We start from the raw sequence: 19,052 nt of genomic DNA on the forward strand, positions 1-19,052 counted from the left end.
GGAAACTGCAATGGCTAGGCAAGATGCCCAGGGCTCTCTACTCCATCCCGCCAGTCAAAGCACACATCAAGATAAACGGACAAATGAGGCCAAAGTAAGACTAAAGGAGGTGCACAGAGGGGAGGGGAGGGGGCACGACTGAGCAGAGGGCATGATGGCAGGGGTGAGACAGATGCTGAGTGTGTGCATCCAGGTGGAACTGCCTGGTACCCACCTAGGTCCAGTCTCTCACAGAGGGGGCCCAGGCCTTGTAAGACAGCCAGCTGCAACTTGAAGGCCAGCGTGTGTAAGTAAACTGGTCCAGCCCTGGCACTGATGGGGGCCTGGGTGACTAGGGAGCCAGCCAGCTTTGGCAGGACGTCTTTGCAGAACCGGCTGCGTAGAAAGTCGCCACACTTGCTTCCCAGGGTACGTAAAACCTGCAGAAACAGCCCCCAACCTGGTGAGTGAACATTGCCGAGGCAGCAAGAGAGCTAAAGAATGCTTGGTAATTTGATTTCATCTAGGTCTCTGCCTGGGAAAAAAAAAAATAGAATTACTGCTGTTAATTCCTTGCCCATGGTTTGTGATTTTGACAGTTATGAATTTGGAGGTCTCTGCTCCTAAGGCATGGCTGCTTCAAGCCATAAATACAGATTACATGGAGAATAATTCAGAGGGTTCTTGGGTTGTATGAATAATATGATTAATATCTTGATTTCCCTCCTCTTTTTGTTAAAAAAAAAGAGAGAAGAGCTTAAAGCAGTTCACATAGATCATTGCTTGAATCTTCCTAACATCCCTTGAGAAAATACGTGTGCTTTTAACTCTAGCTAGCTGAGCAAATCACAAACACCACAGCCCAGCTGCTGCCACACGCAGGCATCGGGCGGTCAGTGACTGGGCCGAGGTCCCTGGGCTGAACCAAGGCAGGGTCCCTGCAGGGGCAGCCGACCCAGTGTTCCTTCTGTTTGGCTGTACAATCTGTTATGCCCATCACCCTCATTCTGTCTTTCACAACAGATAGTTTCTTTGCATGTCTCGTTTTAAACTTTCTCTAGCAGAACATATTGAAACGTTTTGCCCCGCTGCACAAGACTGAGTATACAGGATAATAGGAATTTCTTTAAAAAATTGGTAAGCAAGGCATAACCAGCACAGAGTATTTGCTGGTTTTGCAGAGAACAAGGCTCTCATTTCAGGTCCCTCAGCTGAATGGCACAGCTTCTGTAGGCCTCAGTGTCATCATCGTGTCCGCACGTGGGAAAAGCAGCCTCAAGTTATTGCGCACACATCTTTATATTTTTTTCATTTTCTGTGCTTGCTGTTATTTCAGACAACCTATTAATTTTCATAAAAAACAAGCAGTATATCTGGATAAGATTTAGCCATACCTCGCTCCCTCTCCCCTAACCTCCCTCTTTCTTTGGCACACATACATACACCTGCACAGGTGTCATTTCGTGCATTTTGTTTTGGGAAAAAAACACTAACAATGTTTTATATTTTAACATAAATGTGTTTTATTTTTATATATTTATCTAGTATATGCTGAAGAAGTTAGAGAAGATCAAACTACTTTGGCCAAGTGTATTCAGTGCATTACCAGCTTCATTTCGTGTCCCTACACATCTTTTCCCTCTGCGTCCTCTTGCGCATCTTCTTCTAACTTATGGTAGCTTGCTGTGGCATGTATCTCTGTAGGTTGCCTTAAGGGCTTTTTAGAACAAGAAAAGATATAAATAAATAAGCTATAATATGCATGCTAATGTAAGCCAAACTAACTCAGAGAGAATAATACCTTATATATACATAGGGCTGTTAGCTTTTCAAAGTAGTCCACCAAATAGTCCCATTTTATCCCTGACAACACTACGAGAAAGGTGGGTTAGGTATTCCTAAGCCCAACACGAAAATGGGTGGTCCTGGGTTTTGCCAGCATCACTCAGCTGGGCAGAGGATGCCCACTGCCAGAACCTTGGCCCCTTCACCTTGACTCCTGTGCAGTGCAAAGACCATGGTTTGAACTCACTGCTCTGGGTTCCTATCAATTACTAGCTGTTCAATCATGAGAATATTCCTTAACTTCTCTGAGCTTCTTTCTTCCTCTGCCAAAAGTAAAAACAATATACCCACCTTGCAAGGTGGTTGTAAGGAGGCGAGCTCCTGTGTGGAGGAGTGCTGAACTTACTGCCTGGTCTTTTCATCTACTAGTTCACTCTGTTTCAAATTCAAAAGGAGAATGACTGTTACTTTTTTCTTTGTGCTTTTCTTATGTTTCTATACTTTCTTCACAGCACGTGACATACTGTGAAGGTTTGGGCTACCCTCCATGTAAGCTGCAATCAGATGAAGAGAGACAATCCAAAAGGCCCCAGTAAGCTCTGTGCCTACTAACTCTACCCTCACGACAGACCATGGCGGGTACCGGTACAGTACCTTGAAGGCTCTGAGCACTGCCAGGGGGGCGTCCCGTGTGAGTCGGTGCACGAGCGAGGGCCAGGCCCGATGAGCCAAGGGAAGCAGCTGGTTCTTGTGGGACTGCAGCACAACCACACACAGATCCAGCACATCCAAGACCTGAAAGAGACATGATTTCAGCAGATGGCATAGGCTTGAAACCAGATACCTGGGATCAAGTCGCCATTTTCAAAGAATAACGTTTAGAAATGTATTGATTGGTAATTGTTTTCTGAGTGCTGACTACATGCCAAGCACTAGCTAGGTACTGAGGGGACAGACAGGGACAAAACACATGTTTTCTTGCTTTCGCAGTGTTCATGGTCAGCTGGGGAAAGACCTTAATTAGATAATGCCCAAATAAAGAGATGATTAGGAATTGTGACAAGGAGGAAAGTCAAAGGTGAAACACAAAGAAACGAAGGGAAGGATCTAAACCACAGACTGTTGGGAAGGCTTTTCTGAGGAAGTACCTTCTAAAAGAAGACACAAAGGATGAGCAGGAGTTAGTTCTGTGAAGATTCATGCATCTGGAACCCGTGATGAGGAAGACTCAGAGGTGGAACGGAGCTTTCAGAGGAAGTGAAAGAAGGGCGGCGTGGAGAGTTACAGAGAAGAGGTAAAACGGTGCCCAACTACAAAGGGGTTTGTTAGGAATTTTTTTATTTTGTACTAAGTGCAGTGGGGAGCCGTCAAAGTGTTTCAAGCAGGAAAGTGACATGATACAATTCATGTTTTAGAAAGGTCATTCTGCTGCTGAGTGGAGAAGAGACTTGAAGGGGGACAGAGAAACAAAGAGGCCCTTTAGGATGCACATGAGAGGAGCAAAGTGATGTGGCCACGTGATGGCGGCAGAGGCAGAGAAGTGAAAGGACTGGAGCTCTGTTTTGGAGATGATGTGGCTTAATCTGCTAAAGGACTGGATGCTGGGCAGGGGAAGACAGTGTTTTAAAAGAGCTGCTGGGCCGGGTGCGGTGGCTCATGCCTGTAGTTCCAGCACTTTAGGTGGCTGAGGAGGGTGAATCATGAGGTCAGGAGGTTGAGATCAGCCTGGCCAACATATGTTTGCAAAAAAATTAGCTGAGCATGGTGGTACATGCCTGTAGTCCCAGCTACGCGGGAGGCTGAGGCAGGAGAATCTCTTGAACCAGGGAGGTGGAGGTTGCAGTGAGCTGAGATTGCGCCACTGCACTGCAGCTTGGGCAGCAGAGTGAGACTTCTTCTCAAAAAAAAAAAAAAAAAAAGCTGCTTCGGTTCAGGTGTAGCAACTGAAGGGATGCAGGTGCCACTGAATGAGACAGGAGCCACATGGGAAGAGAAAGTTGAGTGGCTAGCAGAGATGGAGTTCTATTACCGCTACACGGAGAGGCCAAGCAAGCAGCCGAGGAGCAGGCTAATCTCACAAGAAAGGTTTGGGCTACCCTCCATGTAAACTATTTTACTTTCCTTGTTTCCTGATCTCTTACATCTCAAACTCACTGAAGAGACGGCCTACATCAGTGTCACAGGCAGCAGTCAGTACGATGGCCAGCGCACGCTTCCCCCACCATGCAGACGGCCAGCGCACGCTTCCCCCACCGTGCAGACGGCCAGCGCACGCTTCCCCCACCGTGCAGACGGCCAGCGCACGCTTACCGCCCGTGCAGACGGCCAGCGCACGCTTCCCCCCCCGCGTGCAGACGGCCAGCGCAGGCTTCCCCACCCCGTGCAGACGGCCAGCGCAGGCTTCCCCACCCCGTGCAGACGGCCAGCACAGGCTTCCCCCCCGTGCAGACGGCCAGCGCAGGCTTCCCCCCCCATGCAGACGGCCAGCGCAGGCTTCCCCACTGTGCAGACGGCCAGCGCAGGCTTCCCTCCCGTGCAGACGGCCAGCGAAGGCTTCCCTCCCGTGCAGACGGCCAGCGCAGGCTTCCCTCCCGTGCAGACGGCCAGCGCAGGCTTCCCTCCCGTGCAGACGGCCAGCGCAGGCTTCCCTCCCGTGCAGACGGCCAGCGCACGCTTCCCTCCCGTGCAGACGGCCAGTGCAGGCTTCCCTCCTGTGCAGACGGCCAGTGCAGGCTTCCCTCCAGGTTAGATGGCCACTCATTAGCAAGACAGAGGGAAGCTGGCCAGCACAAAGCAGTAAACCCTACTGGGTGCCTACTATGTGTTGGTCCACACTGAGACTGGAACAGAAGAGGCCCTGCCATTGAGGGGTGAATAGTTGGGCAAGGCAATAAGAGAAAGCTCAGCTGCATGGTGGAGAGCAGGGTGGAAATGGCTTTGGTATCACTGACAGGTTTGGAATTTCAGCTGTCACTAATGGGACAAGTTACATTATATTTCATCTACTCAAAGATGCACATTTCTCCTCTGCCTGGAATATTCTCCTTGCCTTTGCCCCTTTGCATAGCTGCCTCCTTCCCAGCCTTGAGAAATGTTACCACCTCAGAGAGGCCTTCCCCGATGACCTAGTCTAAACCAGAAAGTAAGCTCTGTCTTAGCAGGGTTTTGCACTGAGTAGGTTCCCAACACATGTCTGCTGCATGGGTGAATTACTATTTTCTATCAAATAGAACCTACTATTACCTTGACAGCCTTTCTCCAATATGTACGTGTGAGTCTGTGTATCGCCTCTCCCCACAACAGACAGGAAGTTCCGTGAAGATGGGGATGGTGTCTGCATCATTCTCTCTACATACCCCTGCCACACCTGCAGTAGTCCTCGATAAGCATTTAGTAAATGAATGAGTGTGTCTTCTTTCATGCTGTTTTATATTTATAAGCAACAACCCTGTGAGGTAGCTACCATCATCTCCATTTTACAGATGAAGATGCTGAGGCTCAAAATAGTGAATTAACTTACTCAAGATCACATGGCTAATAAGAGGCAGAATCAGGATTTGGATTGACTCAGGTCTGTAGGTCTGACTCCAACACTGAGGTTCTTAAGAACTATGGTATGTATACAGCTGCTACAAATCCTCTATAAAAGGGAAGGTCTGGAAGGATATACAGGAGTATGCTGAATATATCAACCAGGCAGCGACATTAAAGCCTTGCATGTAAAAAGTGCTTGCTGAATAGAACAACAGATGACTGCTAAGAGCTGTCTTGGGAAGACTAAACAAACTCCGCAAAACACAGACCCTGAGATTTGAGATAACCTAAGGATCAGGGTTTCCTAGCCCATCACCCCTGGGCAAGGCAATGTACTCTCATCACTAGCAGTGAATCACTAAGGCAGTTGTGTTTCTCACTCCTGCTTGGGGGTGGGGAGGAATGTTGTTTCCCTTTGGGTGTAAGGGCTTCTCTGGGGTGATTCTGAAAGCCCTGGCCGCCACTTCTACCCCACCCCACTGTCCTGTTATTGCAGTCACTACTGTACACCTTCAGCCCTTGCTGATGGGGGTGCTGTTTGGCAAACTGCCTGCAAACCAGGCTATATTAGAAAGTGTTCAGGTTTTCCCTAGGATGAAAACAGAAAAAGAGATAAGGGCTAGTGTCAGGCTTGGAAGAATGATGTCTTTAAAGTATTAAAACCTGCATCCTACATAGCTGAGAAAATAATATCCTTTCCAAAGCACAAGGCTTTCCTTTTCTTAGAGATTCAGTGAATCACCAAGACTTGCGTTTTTTAATGTAGGAGACTTGGCTCCCTTTGGTATCTGAGCAGACACAGAAAGATGTAAACCTGTCACTCCACAGATAAATTCCTTTTGATGCCTTCTCCTGGCCATGACACATGGCCCAAGAGATAAGGGAAGCGATGTGCTCATCCATGTAGCCACTGCCAACCAAGCCACACCTTAGTCCTGCTGCTCCAGGACCGCAGAGAAGGGGCTGCACACTGACCTTCAGGCGGATTTGCAGATTTTTATCTGACAACAAGTGGATGCAGCGTTCCATCACGTCCGTGGCTATTTGGATCTGCAACGGCAGTGGTGGCTCCACATCTGGATGGGTGTCATTCTCCTCCACTTTGGGAGGGACTGGCTGTTCCTCTGGAAAAAGAGCACAACTGGGGACAGTGTTGTATGAGTGATAAAACACAGATACCTAAATTTCTGTTCTTTATAAATTACCCAGTCTTAGGTATTTTGCTACAGCAGCACAAATGGACTGAGACGCCTCCATTCAAGAGGGAGTGGTTACAGAAACCATGGTATAGCCATGTAATGGCATTTTATGAGGTCCCTAAAATTTGTTTTTAGCATGGCTTTATTTTTTTAGAGACAGGGTCTTGCTCTGTCCCTGCTGGAGTGCAGTGGTGTGAACATGGCTCACTATAACCTCAAACTTATGGGCTCAAGTGATCTTCCCACCTCAGTCTCCTGAGTGGCTAAGACTACAGGTGCATGTCACCATGCCCGGCTAATTTTTAAATTTTTTGTAGAGACAGGTGTCTTGCTATGTTGCCCAGGCTGGTCTCCAATTCCTGGGCTTAAGCAATCCTCCTGCTGTGGCCTCTCAAAGTGCTGGGATTACAGGTGTGAGCCAGTACACCAGGCTTAGCACAGGTTTTAATGACAAAAGAAATGCTTATTTCTTTTAATATTGTCTTAATTTCTTTTAATATTGTCTTAAAAAGACAAAAAGCATAATACAAAATTGCATACGCAGCATGAACACTGCTACATACATAAGTTTTTGCATGGGAGGAAGTACAGCAAAATATTAAAAGTGACAGGGTAATGAGATAACGACTTAAATTTTTTCCCTATGCCTTTGGTCTTTTCTAAATTTCCATTAACGAATATTTAAGATAAAAACAAGATATTTGGGAGGCTGAGGCGGGCGGATCACCTGAGGTCAGGAGTTCGAGACCAGCCTGACCAACATGGTGAAACCCTGTCTCTACTAAAATACACAAATTAGCCAGGTATAGTGGTGGGCATCTGTAATCTTAGCTACTTGGGAGGCTGAGGCAAGAGAATTGCTTGAACCCAGGAGGCGGAAGTTGCAATGAGCTGAGATTGTGCCACTGCACTCCTGCCTGGGCAACAAGAGTGAAACTCTATCTCAAAAGAAAAAAAAAAAGCAGGGTTCTCATGTGGAGTCTTGAGGCTGGGCAGTTCCATGACTGGCTTCTACTCTGCCCTTCACTTTTTCTTCTCCTCTTGGTTCATCCTTTGATTAAGAACTTCTGATGGCCAGAATCAAGCCTTACTTATCTTTGTAGGTGAGGTAACAAGGGCAGCTTGGTGTAGTTCATAGGGCATGGAGTTTGGTTACAGGAGGTTGGATCAAGTCTTGCCTCTACAACCTATTAGCAACTTCTTTCATCCTATATTCTTTCATTGGGAAAAAAAGGGATACAGCATGTATACCTCATATGCTATCAAGAGCATTAAATGAGATGTTATCAGCCATTATTCTCACTGCTTAGAGTGCTGCGTTGCATGAGATAGAAGTAAGTTTGTCAACAGAAACATCACCACAAGATTTGAGAACTGCATGAAACCCAGGCCAACATCCCTATCCTGAAAAATTTTCCTGATCTTCTTACAGCTCCCAGCCTCATATCCGACCCCCATGACCAGCTATGTTCATTTCCACTGAGCAGAGCACTGCTCCCTTAACTATTTCCCATTTCGGTTTCCTCTGCTGGAAAGATAGACTCTTACAGTGGAGGCTGCACCTGTCTCTAACAGATGCTGAAAAGATGAATGAAAATGCATTTGTAGAACGCCTGGATTTCTTGGAGAAAGGGACCTCAGATATACACGGTGCTTTTATGTGCTTAAAACTAAACACTCATGTCAAGGCAGAATTGAGGCAAACGTTCCTTAGAATGCCAAGTGTGTGGTGTGTACTTGATGAATGATAAGCATAAGGATGATAGGCCTGTGTTTTTTTTTCCCCAGAGAGGAATTTGTTGAAATTCACCTATTGCAGAATGTTAGTTGAGGGATGTGGATTTTGCCGTTATTGGAAGAAGAGTTTGATTCATTCAGTCTGCTCTAAGTGAGCATCAACTAGCACCAGAAGATCCGAATCATGAAGGAATGGATTCACTGACAGTGCTCAAATTTTAAAGAAGAATGGCAAGTCTGGATTATGAGGGATCATAATGCCTCCCTTGAGTCAGCATTTCCAGGTTTGGGTGAAAGGGTGCAGTTCACAAAAAGGATTGGGTTGGCTCAAGAAACACATCTGAGAAGAAAAAGCCTGATAGATTTCTGATCAGAAAACTCTGTCGTTGGGGAGAGCAGTGACTCAACTCTGCATAAATCGTTATTTGGGTCCTCCGCTGCTTCTCTGCTATTTAAAAGGAATTTGTTGTAGTGAGTTGCATCGAGCTGCTACTTCCTGTTATACTGCTGGAAGTAATGGCTTCAGTTCACCAGAGTCTCACAATGGAGATCACCAAAAGGATGGGGCGAGTGGGGGATGGGGTAGAACAAAAAAAAGGAAAAGAAAAGAAAAAGAAAAAGAAATCTGTTTTATTCCAACCTAACAAACTAATTTGGGACTCAGTTCGATTTAGGATGGTTCTGAGACCACCAAGCTCGTTATGACTTGGCATTTTATATTTGCAGAGGAGATTCTAATAATTTATTAATCCTTCCATGACCTGAAGCTCCAGATTGAGCTTGTGAATAAAACAACAGGCCAGAGCTTCAACTAGCCTGAACTCCCTTCTTCTTTATCATATAAATTGGTAAGAAAAATACTGAAATCTCCTCCCACCAATAAACAAAAGGACAAAGCATATGAATAGACAATGGGCATAAGGAAAAAACCTGTTAGGAAAGAAGCTTATAAAAAGACATTCAACCTTGCTGGTAATCAAAGAAATGCAAGGTAGAGTAACAGGAACCATTTTTCACCTATTAATTTAGGAAGGTGTAAAGCTGGGAATAGCCTATGTTGGTAAGGCTGTGGTGAAACCAGTATTCATCCTGCTACTCCGAAGGAAAAGTATAAATTGACACAACCTTTTTGAAAGGCAATTTGGCAAACATTAAATTATGTTCATATCCTTGACCCAGAAATCCTGCTTCTGGGAATTTAAAGAAATATGAAAAAAAAAAAAGAGAGAGAGAGAAAAGGTCACATGCACAGAATCATCCACCGCAGCACTGTTTATTAGAGTTATTATTAAGCCAGAAGCAACCTAAATGTCCTACAGGGGAATGGATACTTAGTAACAGCTATTAAAACATTAATCATCAAAACTCAACAGCAAGAAGGATAGCTGCTTATAGCTAAAGACAAAAAGGGTGCACAGCTGCAACCATGTAAAAACAGGTTTGCAACAGAAAAGCAGGGAAAAAGATGACACAAAACAGGAGAATAGCTATGTTAGCCTGGTGAGGTTATAAGTGACTTTTCTTATTTCCACTCTCTCTGTAACGATGTTTCACCATTTTTACAATAATCTGTTTCAGAAAGAAAAAACCAGCTAAGCCAAATTAAACAAATTACCTTCTTCATTATCAAAATCCGAGACATTTCCATCTGCCACATCCTTCTCTTTGAGGTAGTTCAGCAAAAACTGTTCGATGTCTTCAGGTGTGATGCTATTCTCAAGAGTTGCTGGTCTTTGGTTCAAATGACTTCCCTCCTCTCCTAAACTTTGTTCTTGGAGGTGCCTGAGATGACCTGTGTCTGGGAACCACTGGGCTGTAAGTAAAGTGTTACAATGATCACCGTGGCTACTCACGACAGGCATTAGTACTTTATATAAAGAATAAGCTCTTTGCCCTGGCCTGCACAGCCCCCACAAGATTCAGTCCCTACCTGGCTCCCTGGCCTCCCAGTTGCCCATTAGCCCATTTTCCAGTTCCCCAAGTGCAGCAAGCATTTTCCTGTTTCGGAACTCTTGCATCTGTGGTTCTGTCTGGAGTCCTTCCCCTCTACTACACATCTGGTTAACTCCAAGTCACTTTTCACATCTCAGTACACATAGAACTTGCCCAATAAGGAGGGCCCTCCCTTGACTCCCCTATTTAACTTAGGCCACTTACATGATGTCTTACATAGCACTCTGCTCTTTCCCTTTATATCAGCTCATCACAATATGTGATTATATATTTATTTTGTGTATTTATTTGTGTGTACTATTCAGTGTCTGAATCTCCCATTAGACTTTATGTTCCATCAGTCACCAATGGAAATCCAATATGTCCAGTGTAGGTTCCAGGATCTCTATTCCTTCAACCGACTCAGTTCTAACTGTAATCATTTTTGTATGTCAGTGTTCCACAAAGGCTCGCAGGAGAGCAATATGATACTCTCAAAAATTTAAACATTAACTCTTTAAGCCAGCATTTTTTCCAGGAATTCATCCTATTGATATGCTGAGGCATGTCCAAAATGACCTACAAAGATATTGGGTGCTCAAAGTATATGCAAAAGAAAAAATACACAAGACCGGCAAACACAACCAAGTGACGAAATTCTGAGTACAGAATATACTGCTCATTAGCGGCATAAAGGCTTTATAGAGCCTTGAGGACAGACGGTCTCATATTGTATTTCTCTCCAAAGTCTTCCCTATTCGGTGATGCTCAAATACCTCTGATAAGTCACCACAGAATAAACTTCAAACATCACTGGGTCCAGTGGTTTTCAAACGGTGCCTTGAGGAGCCTTAGGGCTTCACAGAAATGTCTCACGGATCACAACAGGGAGGGCACCAAGAGACGGCAGGCTATGGGCATGGGCTCCAGGGTCTCTATTCCTTCAACCAACTCAGCTCTAATTGCAATCATTTTTGTATATCAGGGTTCCCCAAAGGCTTCATTTCAAAAAAGGCTCTTAATACTTAAAAGAATGAAGCAACAACAAATCCCACCACCTGAAAATCACTGCTGTGGTCCAGCGTCCTCCTTTTGCAGACAGCCAGGAAAAAAAGACTCTGATAACCTTTAGCACCTGCTAATCTCCTTTTCATCAAGGAGCACGTGCACAGAGCCAGAGCAGCAGCAGATGGGAGATGACGGGGCCGGGCAACTGGGAGTATCAGAGAGCAAATGCGTGAGGTGCGAGCTGGAGGTTCCCATATCCATGGAGCCATTATGTCATTATTCAAACTGCATCCCCAGTTGTGTATCTGGTACTTAGTGCACTCTAAGGGGTTGGTTCCCAAATAGTTAAAACCTGGGCCCAGTATTTACACTGCTAAGACTAGACATGCTGCAAAGATTATTTCTAGATTCAAGGCTGTGCCAGACATTAAAATGTCTTTGCTCATAAACGGCTTTTAAACATGAAAAGAAGCTCAACCTCACTCTTAATGCAAATTAAAACTATAATAAGGTGCTATTTTTCTCCTATTGGATTAGCAAAGATCAAAAGCTTGGTAACATACGGTGTGGCTGAGGGCGTGGCAAAACTGGCACTCTCTTACATTGCTGATGGAGTTTAAATTCGTACAACCCCTTAGGAGAGCAATTTGATATTCTCTCAAAAATTTAAACGGAATATCCTTTAAACCAGCATTTTTTCCCAGAAATGCATCCTATTGATATACTGAGAAATGCCCAAAATGACCTACAAAGATATTCAATAGAGCATTTTTTTTTTGTGGTGGCAAAAGACTCTAAGTGACCAAAACATCTACAAAGAAATGACTGGTTAAATACATGCAGCCACATGACGGAAAACTATGCAGCCATAGAGAATGCAGCAGCCATGTGTGTATGGACATTGCACATTCTCCCAGTTCTGAAGTATGTGACATACTTATTTTCAAAACTACCCTATTTTTTTTCTTGTCATGAATAATCAGCCAACCAGCAGCTGGTACTAAGCAGTAAATTAACCGATGGTTCTTGCCCTTACCGTGGCACCTAATGCTTTTTTAGCCACTGCATGTGAAACACTATGTTCATGGTAACTCAATTTCCTAACACTCTTACTGGGTTCTTCTAAGGCCTTTCAAAAGTTCTCTGAGACCACATCTCCACATCCACCTTAAAACAGTGTCCATCAGTTAGATAATTTGATGACAAACAGAAATGACAGAAAAAGTGCAACTCTGATTTGTGAGTGACTATATCAACTCCTCTTGAGTACTACTTAACCGTGCAAAAAGCGAGTATATTCTGGTTTATTTCAAAACTTTCAGTAAAGCTAGCTCTAAGTCTGCTTCTGTTCTAAGAAAGCCCCACAGTCAGTCTTAACCATCCAATTTTCCTTTCTGCAAGGGAGACCCTCTCCTTCCATCTCAATGTTTTTTTAAGCACTACAAAGCTACACAGGAGTTTTGACATTCCGTCTTCAGAGATGACCAAAGACATCAGCAATCTAAGACAGTTCAATTTTGAAGGCCCAAATTCAGATACCTTTTGGGAGATATATTTCACAGGGCTTTTCTTAACCTACTTTTAAAAATTTCAAATTGAAATATAGCATAGTTCCCTAAAGCAGTACAGGTGAGATATATCTGGCCCACGGAAGCCAATCTTAGTCTGCATAAGCAGCCAGCCAGTCCTATGAGGGGGCTCCATGAGGGCAGGCCCAGGTGGGTCTTATTCATGGCTGACTCCCCAGTGACTAGCCCACTACACAGGCTTCCAAGTGGCTGCAAAATAAAATCCAACCTCCTCTCTTGGTCCATAAGGGCCTACCAGGATTTCTCCTTGCCCTGCTTTCCAACTTCGTCTTGCAACACTCTTCTCAATGGCCTCTTTTCCATTCTCTAAGGATCCATGCCCCTTCTTCCCTCTGGGCCTTCCCACTTGAATTTTTTTTTTTTTTGGAGACGGAGTCTTGCTCTGTTGCCCAGGCTGTAGTGCAGTGGCACGATCTCAGCTCACTGCAACCTCTGCCTCCCAGGCTCAAGTAGTTCCCTGACTCAGCCTCCCGAGTATCTGGGATTATACGCGCCTGCCACCATGCCCAGCTAATTTTAGTACAGACAGTTTCACCATCTTGGCCAGGCTGATCTTGAACTCCTGACCTCATGATCCACCTGCCTCAGCCTCCCAAAGTGCTGGGATTACAGGCGTGAGCCAGCACGCCCAGCCATTTTTTTTTGAGATAGAGTCTTACTCTGTCACCCAGGTTGGAGTGCAGTGGTGCAATCATGGTGCACCACACCCCTGACCTCCCCAGGCTCAGGTGATACTTCTACTAAGCCTCTCAAGTAGCTGGAATTACAGGCATGCAAAACCATTCCCAACTAATTTTTTTCAATTTTTAGTAGAGGCAAGGCCTTACTATGTTGCCTAGGCTGGTCTGCAACTCCGGGGCTCAAGTGATCTGCCCACCTCAGTGTTATGGATTATGGGCGTGAGCCACAGTCCCTGGCCTGAATGTTCTTAAAAATTACAAACACAATGTGATAGCCCCATATGTGTTGATGGGCCCTTCTCATCCTTCAGGTCTCAGCTTTAGTGTTGCTTCCTCAGAGAGGCCCTCCCTGACCACTGAACTTAAAGAAGCCTGTGCCTGTTACACTGAAGTGTTTATTTCCTTCATGGTGTTTATCAGAATCTGCAGTGAGCTTGTCTAATGATTTGTTTGCTTGTTTACCATCTCTCTTGCAGTGGTAGGGAAGTTCCATGAGTTTATTCATCTTGTTCACTGCTCTATCATTACTTAGCACAGTGTCTGACATATGGCAGGCACTCTTGAGTGAATGAATGGATGAATGAATGAATAAAGGAACATTTATGCTGAATGTGAATGCTCATGCATGAATAAACACTGGAAATGGCATCAGCTACAGAGAAGTGCACTGTCCCTGTCCTAGTCACCTTCCATGAGACTGTTTCTTACATGGTCTTGGCTTTTTCAACTGACAAAATGAGGCCAGTGACCATTCCACCTGCCTCAGAGACTATTAGCAGTACTGAGATAAATACTGAAAATACTCTCTTTAAATAAAAGGGATTCAGGTATATAGCTCATTATTTTCTCATTGAAAGATTGACTATTCAGTTGAAAGATTCTTTTTCTTCTAATTGTAGTCCAAAATTTTGCCATTCTAATAGTGGCTAACGTCTCTGGCAAGCACCCAATAGGATCAAAGGGAAAAAGAAAAACTCAAATCAACTCACACAATTAAAAGGTTAAAAGGAAGTTTCTAGATCTGTTCTGTCCAATATCGTAGTCATTAGCTACATGTGGCTATTAAAATTAAGTAAAAATATAGAATTCAGTTCCTCAGGTGCATGAACCACATGCGTATAGTGGCAAACTGGATAGAACAGATAAAGATTATTTCTATCACCACAGAAACTTCCCTTAGTACTGTTCTAGAATATATGTGGATTGAATAATTCATGTTATATCTGTTTTTCATTAGCCTAGATACTGCTAACTCTATGTATCATCAGAAGCAGTTTGGTATATTGGAAAGAACAAAACTGTCATAAATCCTGACTTTATCATTTATTAATTGTGTGACCCTGGCTAAGAAGGATGTCACTGACCCTTAGTTTTTCTTATTTATAAAATAGAAATATTTATATTTAGTCTGCAGGGTTTATATCCCTGGCATAGAGCAGGAGCTCAATAAATTATCGATAGAGATTACTCAAAGTATAGAAGATAAACAGAGAAACCCCACCATAACATATGGGACTGGAGAGACAACGATTCAAATGACCCCCATAGCATCACCACAAACAATGCAAAAAACAAGGCTAAGCAAACTAGGAGATTGAGTCCTGCCCCCACATCAGCATTAAAAAGGGCTCTCAATGTACCTAATGCTGCCAGCAGAGCATGCAGAACACTGACAAAGGAAGCAGCTCTCTTATCGTAAAATTGGTCCAGAGTGGCCAAGACATCTTGAACCACATCTGCCACCAAAGGAAGCAGGCTAGCATCTGAATTCCGCAGCATGACTTCCAAGACCTTTGGGGTATGAGGGTGCAGAGCCAGATGACGCAGATTTAAAGAGATCCCATTGACTAAATAGTCTGAGTTTTGATTGATTAGGTGTTGCAGGGAGTCGTAGCCACAAGCATGGCAAATGTCCATCATGGTGCTGGTAGCCACCTGACTAATGAGTAGGGTTTGGTCTCCAGCCTTCTCCAGTACTGGATAAAGGGCTGACATCAAGAGCAAACAGAAGTCTTTTCCTAGTGCGTATGCAAACTGGCCAATTCCTTCCAGCTGAATGCATATTTGCCAGATGTTGCTGTTCATAGAGCAAACAGTGGGACTTGGCTTTGAGAAGGCTAGAAAAGATGTAACTTGGGAGGTGTGTTCACCAGACATGATGGACGGGAGGCCTGGGTGCTCCATCATCAGCTCCTCTCCCATTTCCTCAGTTTCAATATAGGTAACCAAATACCAATTTTCTTGACTTGTGTATTCTTCAAGTATAGATGTCACAATCTCTCTCAGTTCCTCTGGGTTTGTTTTAATATGTTTTTCATGAAGATCCTCGACCTCCAGCCCAGCAGCCCCTGTAACCAGTTCATTAAGGATCATGGCAGCTTGCTTCCGGTAAACCACAGAATGACGGTAAAGTTCCATAAAGTGATCCACAAGCAAATAAAGGTTCCCATAATAACCAAGTAGCTGACAAACCTGCCTCAAGAGCATGAAGATCCGCTCATCAGTGAAGAAGCGGAAATATCTCCTCTGGATGTGGTTCCATGGCTGGGTGGCTGAGGTCTTTGGAGAAGCATTCAGATCATCAGAGTTCCAACGCCGCTCCTCAACAATCTTGATGTCAGCCACGTCTAGCTCTAGAACTTGGATGAGTGCTTTGGAAAGGCGCTGGAGATGGGCCACAGAGTTGAGGACAAAGTTTATTTTTGGGCCCAAGAGTTTCAGATAACCAAGCAATAAGGAAAGAGTAGAGAATTTGCCCTGGTCATCTTGGGAAGTCATTAGGCGAGGAAGAGATGTGGTAAGGGAATGCAGGCTTTCTGACAAGACGTCCGCCAGGGCTTTGTTGCCCACCACTACTTTCTGATCTGCAAAATGTCTCAGAACTTTATTGCACTGGGCTTGGACTTCAGGACTCTCATCATTGACTAGTCCCACTAAGGCCTTCAGAAGGGGACCAGCAGATTCGACCAATGATTGACTGCACTTCAAAAGGAGGTCCTCCACAAGTTCTACCAGTTCCAGCCTCACCTTCCAGTGTGGGTGAACAGAAACACACTCAGTTATCTTTTTAATAAGGATAGTCAACTTGTCGCCAGTATTTTTTACCCAATCTGCTTCCCTGTGAACCATCAGCTCTGCTACTCTGTGTTCAACTGCAGATTTTGCTTGGACCTTTGAGATTCTTTTAAGCTGTTCATCAGCCATAATGAAGCTCACTGTCTTGTAAAAGATCTTTAGGGAAGATACGACAATTCTGTGACCTTGTTTAAAGTCTCCTGTGATAACCCTGGTCAGTGTGGTTGAGATTCCAGGTAAAAAAGAGGCAAACAAATCCCCCAGCTGCTTTTGTTCAAGTTCATCCAAGGACCTTGGATGGTCCTGACAATCACACTGCAAGAGTAGAACCTGTAAACATTTTAAGGCAGCAATTTTAATTTGCTTTGATTTCTCCTGTTCTGCAAGGCCTAACAGTAAAGACACAGCAAATCCTAAACGTGGCAGAATGGAGGGCTCATAAAAAGTCAGAATGATGTCCCCGTAAGCTGAGTGCATTAAAGTGCTAAGTCCCTGGATCACAGCCAACTTCAACTCCTCGGACACAGCCGCAGGTTTTTGGGAGCTGGGTGAATACAGACAAGCAGAGAGTTCTGAAAAGAGTTCCTGGAGAAGCTCTTGTTCTTTCACACATGTTGAAGAAAGGACAAACGTGAGGCATTCCACCACACTCTGGATCAAACGCTCTCTTTTTGGACCTGGGGTCTTCAGGGTAAATCGCAGAGGGAAGAGGATGTACTGCTGAAGTTCCTGAAGGGCACTGTCACTCACAGCTTGTAGTTGTGTCTGCAGATGCTCCACATTCTCCACTGTCTGGATCTTTGTGAGCTGAACACAGACTGGACGTAAGACACCAAAGGCCTCCTCAGGAGTATCAAAAACTGCCATCATGCAGCAGCCTTCCCCTCAATGAGGAAACATCCTGCAGGCTGGAGGAAGGAAATTGTTAGTAAAAATGTCAAGTTCTAAGCAAGCATGAAGCGAACTTGCATTCATTCATTCAATAGACATTTACTGGGGGGTCTATGTAACAGCCACCGTACAAGGCACTAGGGGTACAATGAAACTGAACCCCCCGTCTAGTGAGGGAAGTAAATGTACAGTTACAATAAAGCCTCTTCAGGATTAGGACAGGTCTATGCTTAGAGTCCTGAGTATGGAAGTCATACCCTGAGGAAGGCAGGATGGGTCTCACGGGATTATGCTTGAGGCAAGACATGAGGAAAGAATGAATAGGAATCTGTGGACTATTTTTAGGAGTTCGAATTTTAACCTGAAGGTTTCATCTTTTTAAATTGAAGTATACATACAGTGAAATGCTCTATCTTAATATACAGCCCAGCAAATTTTTGCGTATGTATAGAACAATGTAACCACTACCCAAAGTAAGACACAGAATAATTCCAGTAACCTAGAAGTCTCCCTCATGTCCTTGTGGAATCGATTCCTATTCTGCCTGCCTGGAGGTAACCACTCTTCTGACTTCTATCACTACAGACTAGTTTTGCCTGTTCTTGTCACTGAGAGGTTTAAAGCAGGGGGTGATATGATCAACTTTACGCACTGAAAAGATCCCACAGGAGCCTGTAATATGGGAGGATCAGAACTGGGTGACACTGAAAGCAACACAAAGCGAAAAGGGGTGCCCAGAGAGAAAACTGACAGGACACACTCTCACAGAACACACAGAAGACAGAGTCCGGCAGGATGGAAAGATGGACAGCAGACAGGCAAGCAGGCAAAGGAGACAGGTTTATAGGAAAGCAAAGGGCAACTCAACATCCGAGAGTCTGTCTTTTTTTTTTGTGAAGAGAAATTCAGTCATGGGCTGACAGTGAACAAGGACGAGGATAAACAGAGGGCTTGAAGAGAGAAATAAAAGTCTCAAATATTCCCTTTGGGGAAGCAGAGCATGCTGGGAAGACATAAAAGTGTGGCCCACGGGTGGTGAGGGCTGAGCTGAGTTGGAGTCCATAAATGCGTGTAACTGTAAAACGTCGGCATTGGATGGAGGCTTGGAGAGCATCTAGTCTTGTGGTCTTGTGGTCTCCCTTTTTCCTCTGCTTGCTGGGGGCTTTTGAAGAGATGATAAGAAAGTGCTTGTGCTGCTTCTACTTCCAATTCCATGAATGCGTCTGAACTAAGTGACTATAGATTGGTAGGCAAGTTGTGCCCAGCAGGCGTGGGCAAGGCCTGTTCAGTCCAGAGAGAGAGCTGGTGGCAAATTTCCCCTTGGGTTAAGAGAGGCTCCAGGACTCTGATATGCTGGAGAGTCTGGCCCACTGAGCTCCACGGACCTCTATGAGGAAGGGCACTGCTTGTCTCTGTGAGGCTTCATGGGGGTATATCTCATGCTCTCTGTGGCCCCAAGAAGCCAGAGAAGGGAAGAAACTTGACTCTTCCCTGTCCCAGGCTAGAAAAATGCCATGTGTGACAGCCACAAAACTTGGCTGGGGACTAATGGCATCCCATGTACACTGGCTCATATGCAGATGAACCAAAGGCTGCTTTGCCACCTCCCTGCCTGAGATACTGGTAGTTGGATCAAGAAATAG

General features: G+C 44.8%; 1 protein-coding gene across 4 annotated transcripts in view; it reads right to left on the minus strand.

Annotated features, from left to right (window-relative positions):
• TTI1 (TELO2 interacting protein 1) overlaps positions 1-19,052 on the minus strand; it is a 51,069-nt gene that overhangs the window by 13,514 nt on the left and 18,503 nt on the right. For all 4 annotated transcript variants that reach the window (XM_012455037.3, XM_064382425.1, XM_012455039.2 and 1 more), the window contains exons 2-6: positions 15,084-17,426; positions 9,850-10,047; positions 6,274-6,422; positions 2,419-2,559; positions 215-419 (exon numbers count right to left, since the gene is read on the minus strand). In XM_012455037.3, the coding sequence (XP_012310460.2) occupies positions 215-419; positions 2,419-2,559; positions 6,274-6,422; positions 9,850-10,047; positions 15,084-17,388 (2,998 nt within the window). In that variant the 5' untranslated portion in view covers positions 17,389-17,426. The remainder of the gene's footprint in view (positions 1-214; positions 420-2,418; positions 2,560-6,273; positions 6,423-9,849; positions 10,048-15,083; positions 17,427-19,052) is intronic.

Source organism: Aotus nancymaae, unplaced genomic scaffold, assembly GCF_030222135.1.
Source record: "Aotus nancymaae isolate 86718 unplaced genomic scaffold, 86718_ANA_hifiasm-v0.15.2.pri h1tg000029l, whole genome shotgun sequence".
Lineage (NCBI taxonomy): Eukaryota > Metazoa > Chordata > Mammalia > Primates > Aotidae > Aotus > Aotus nancymaae.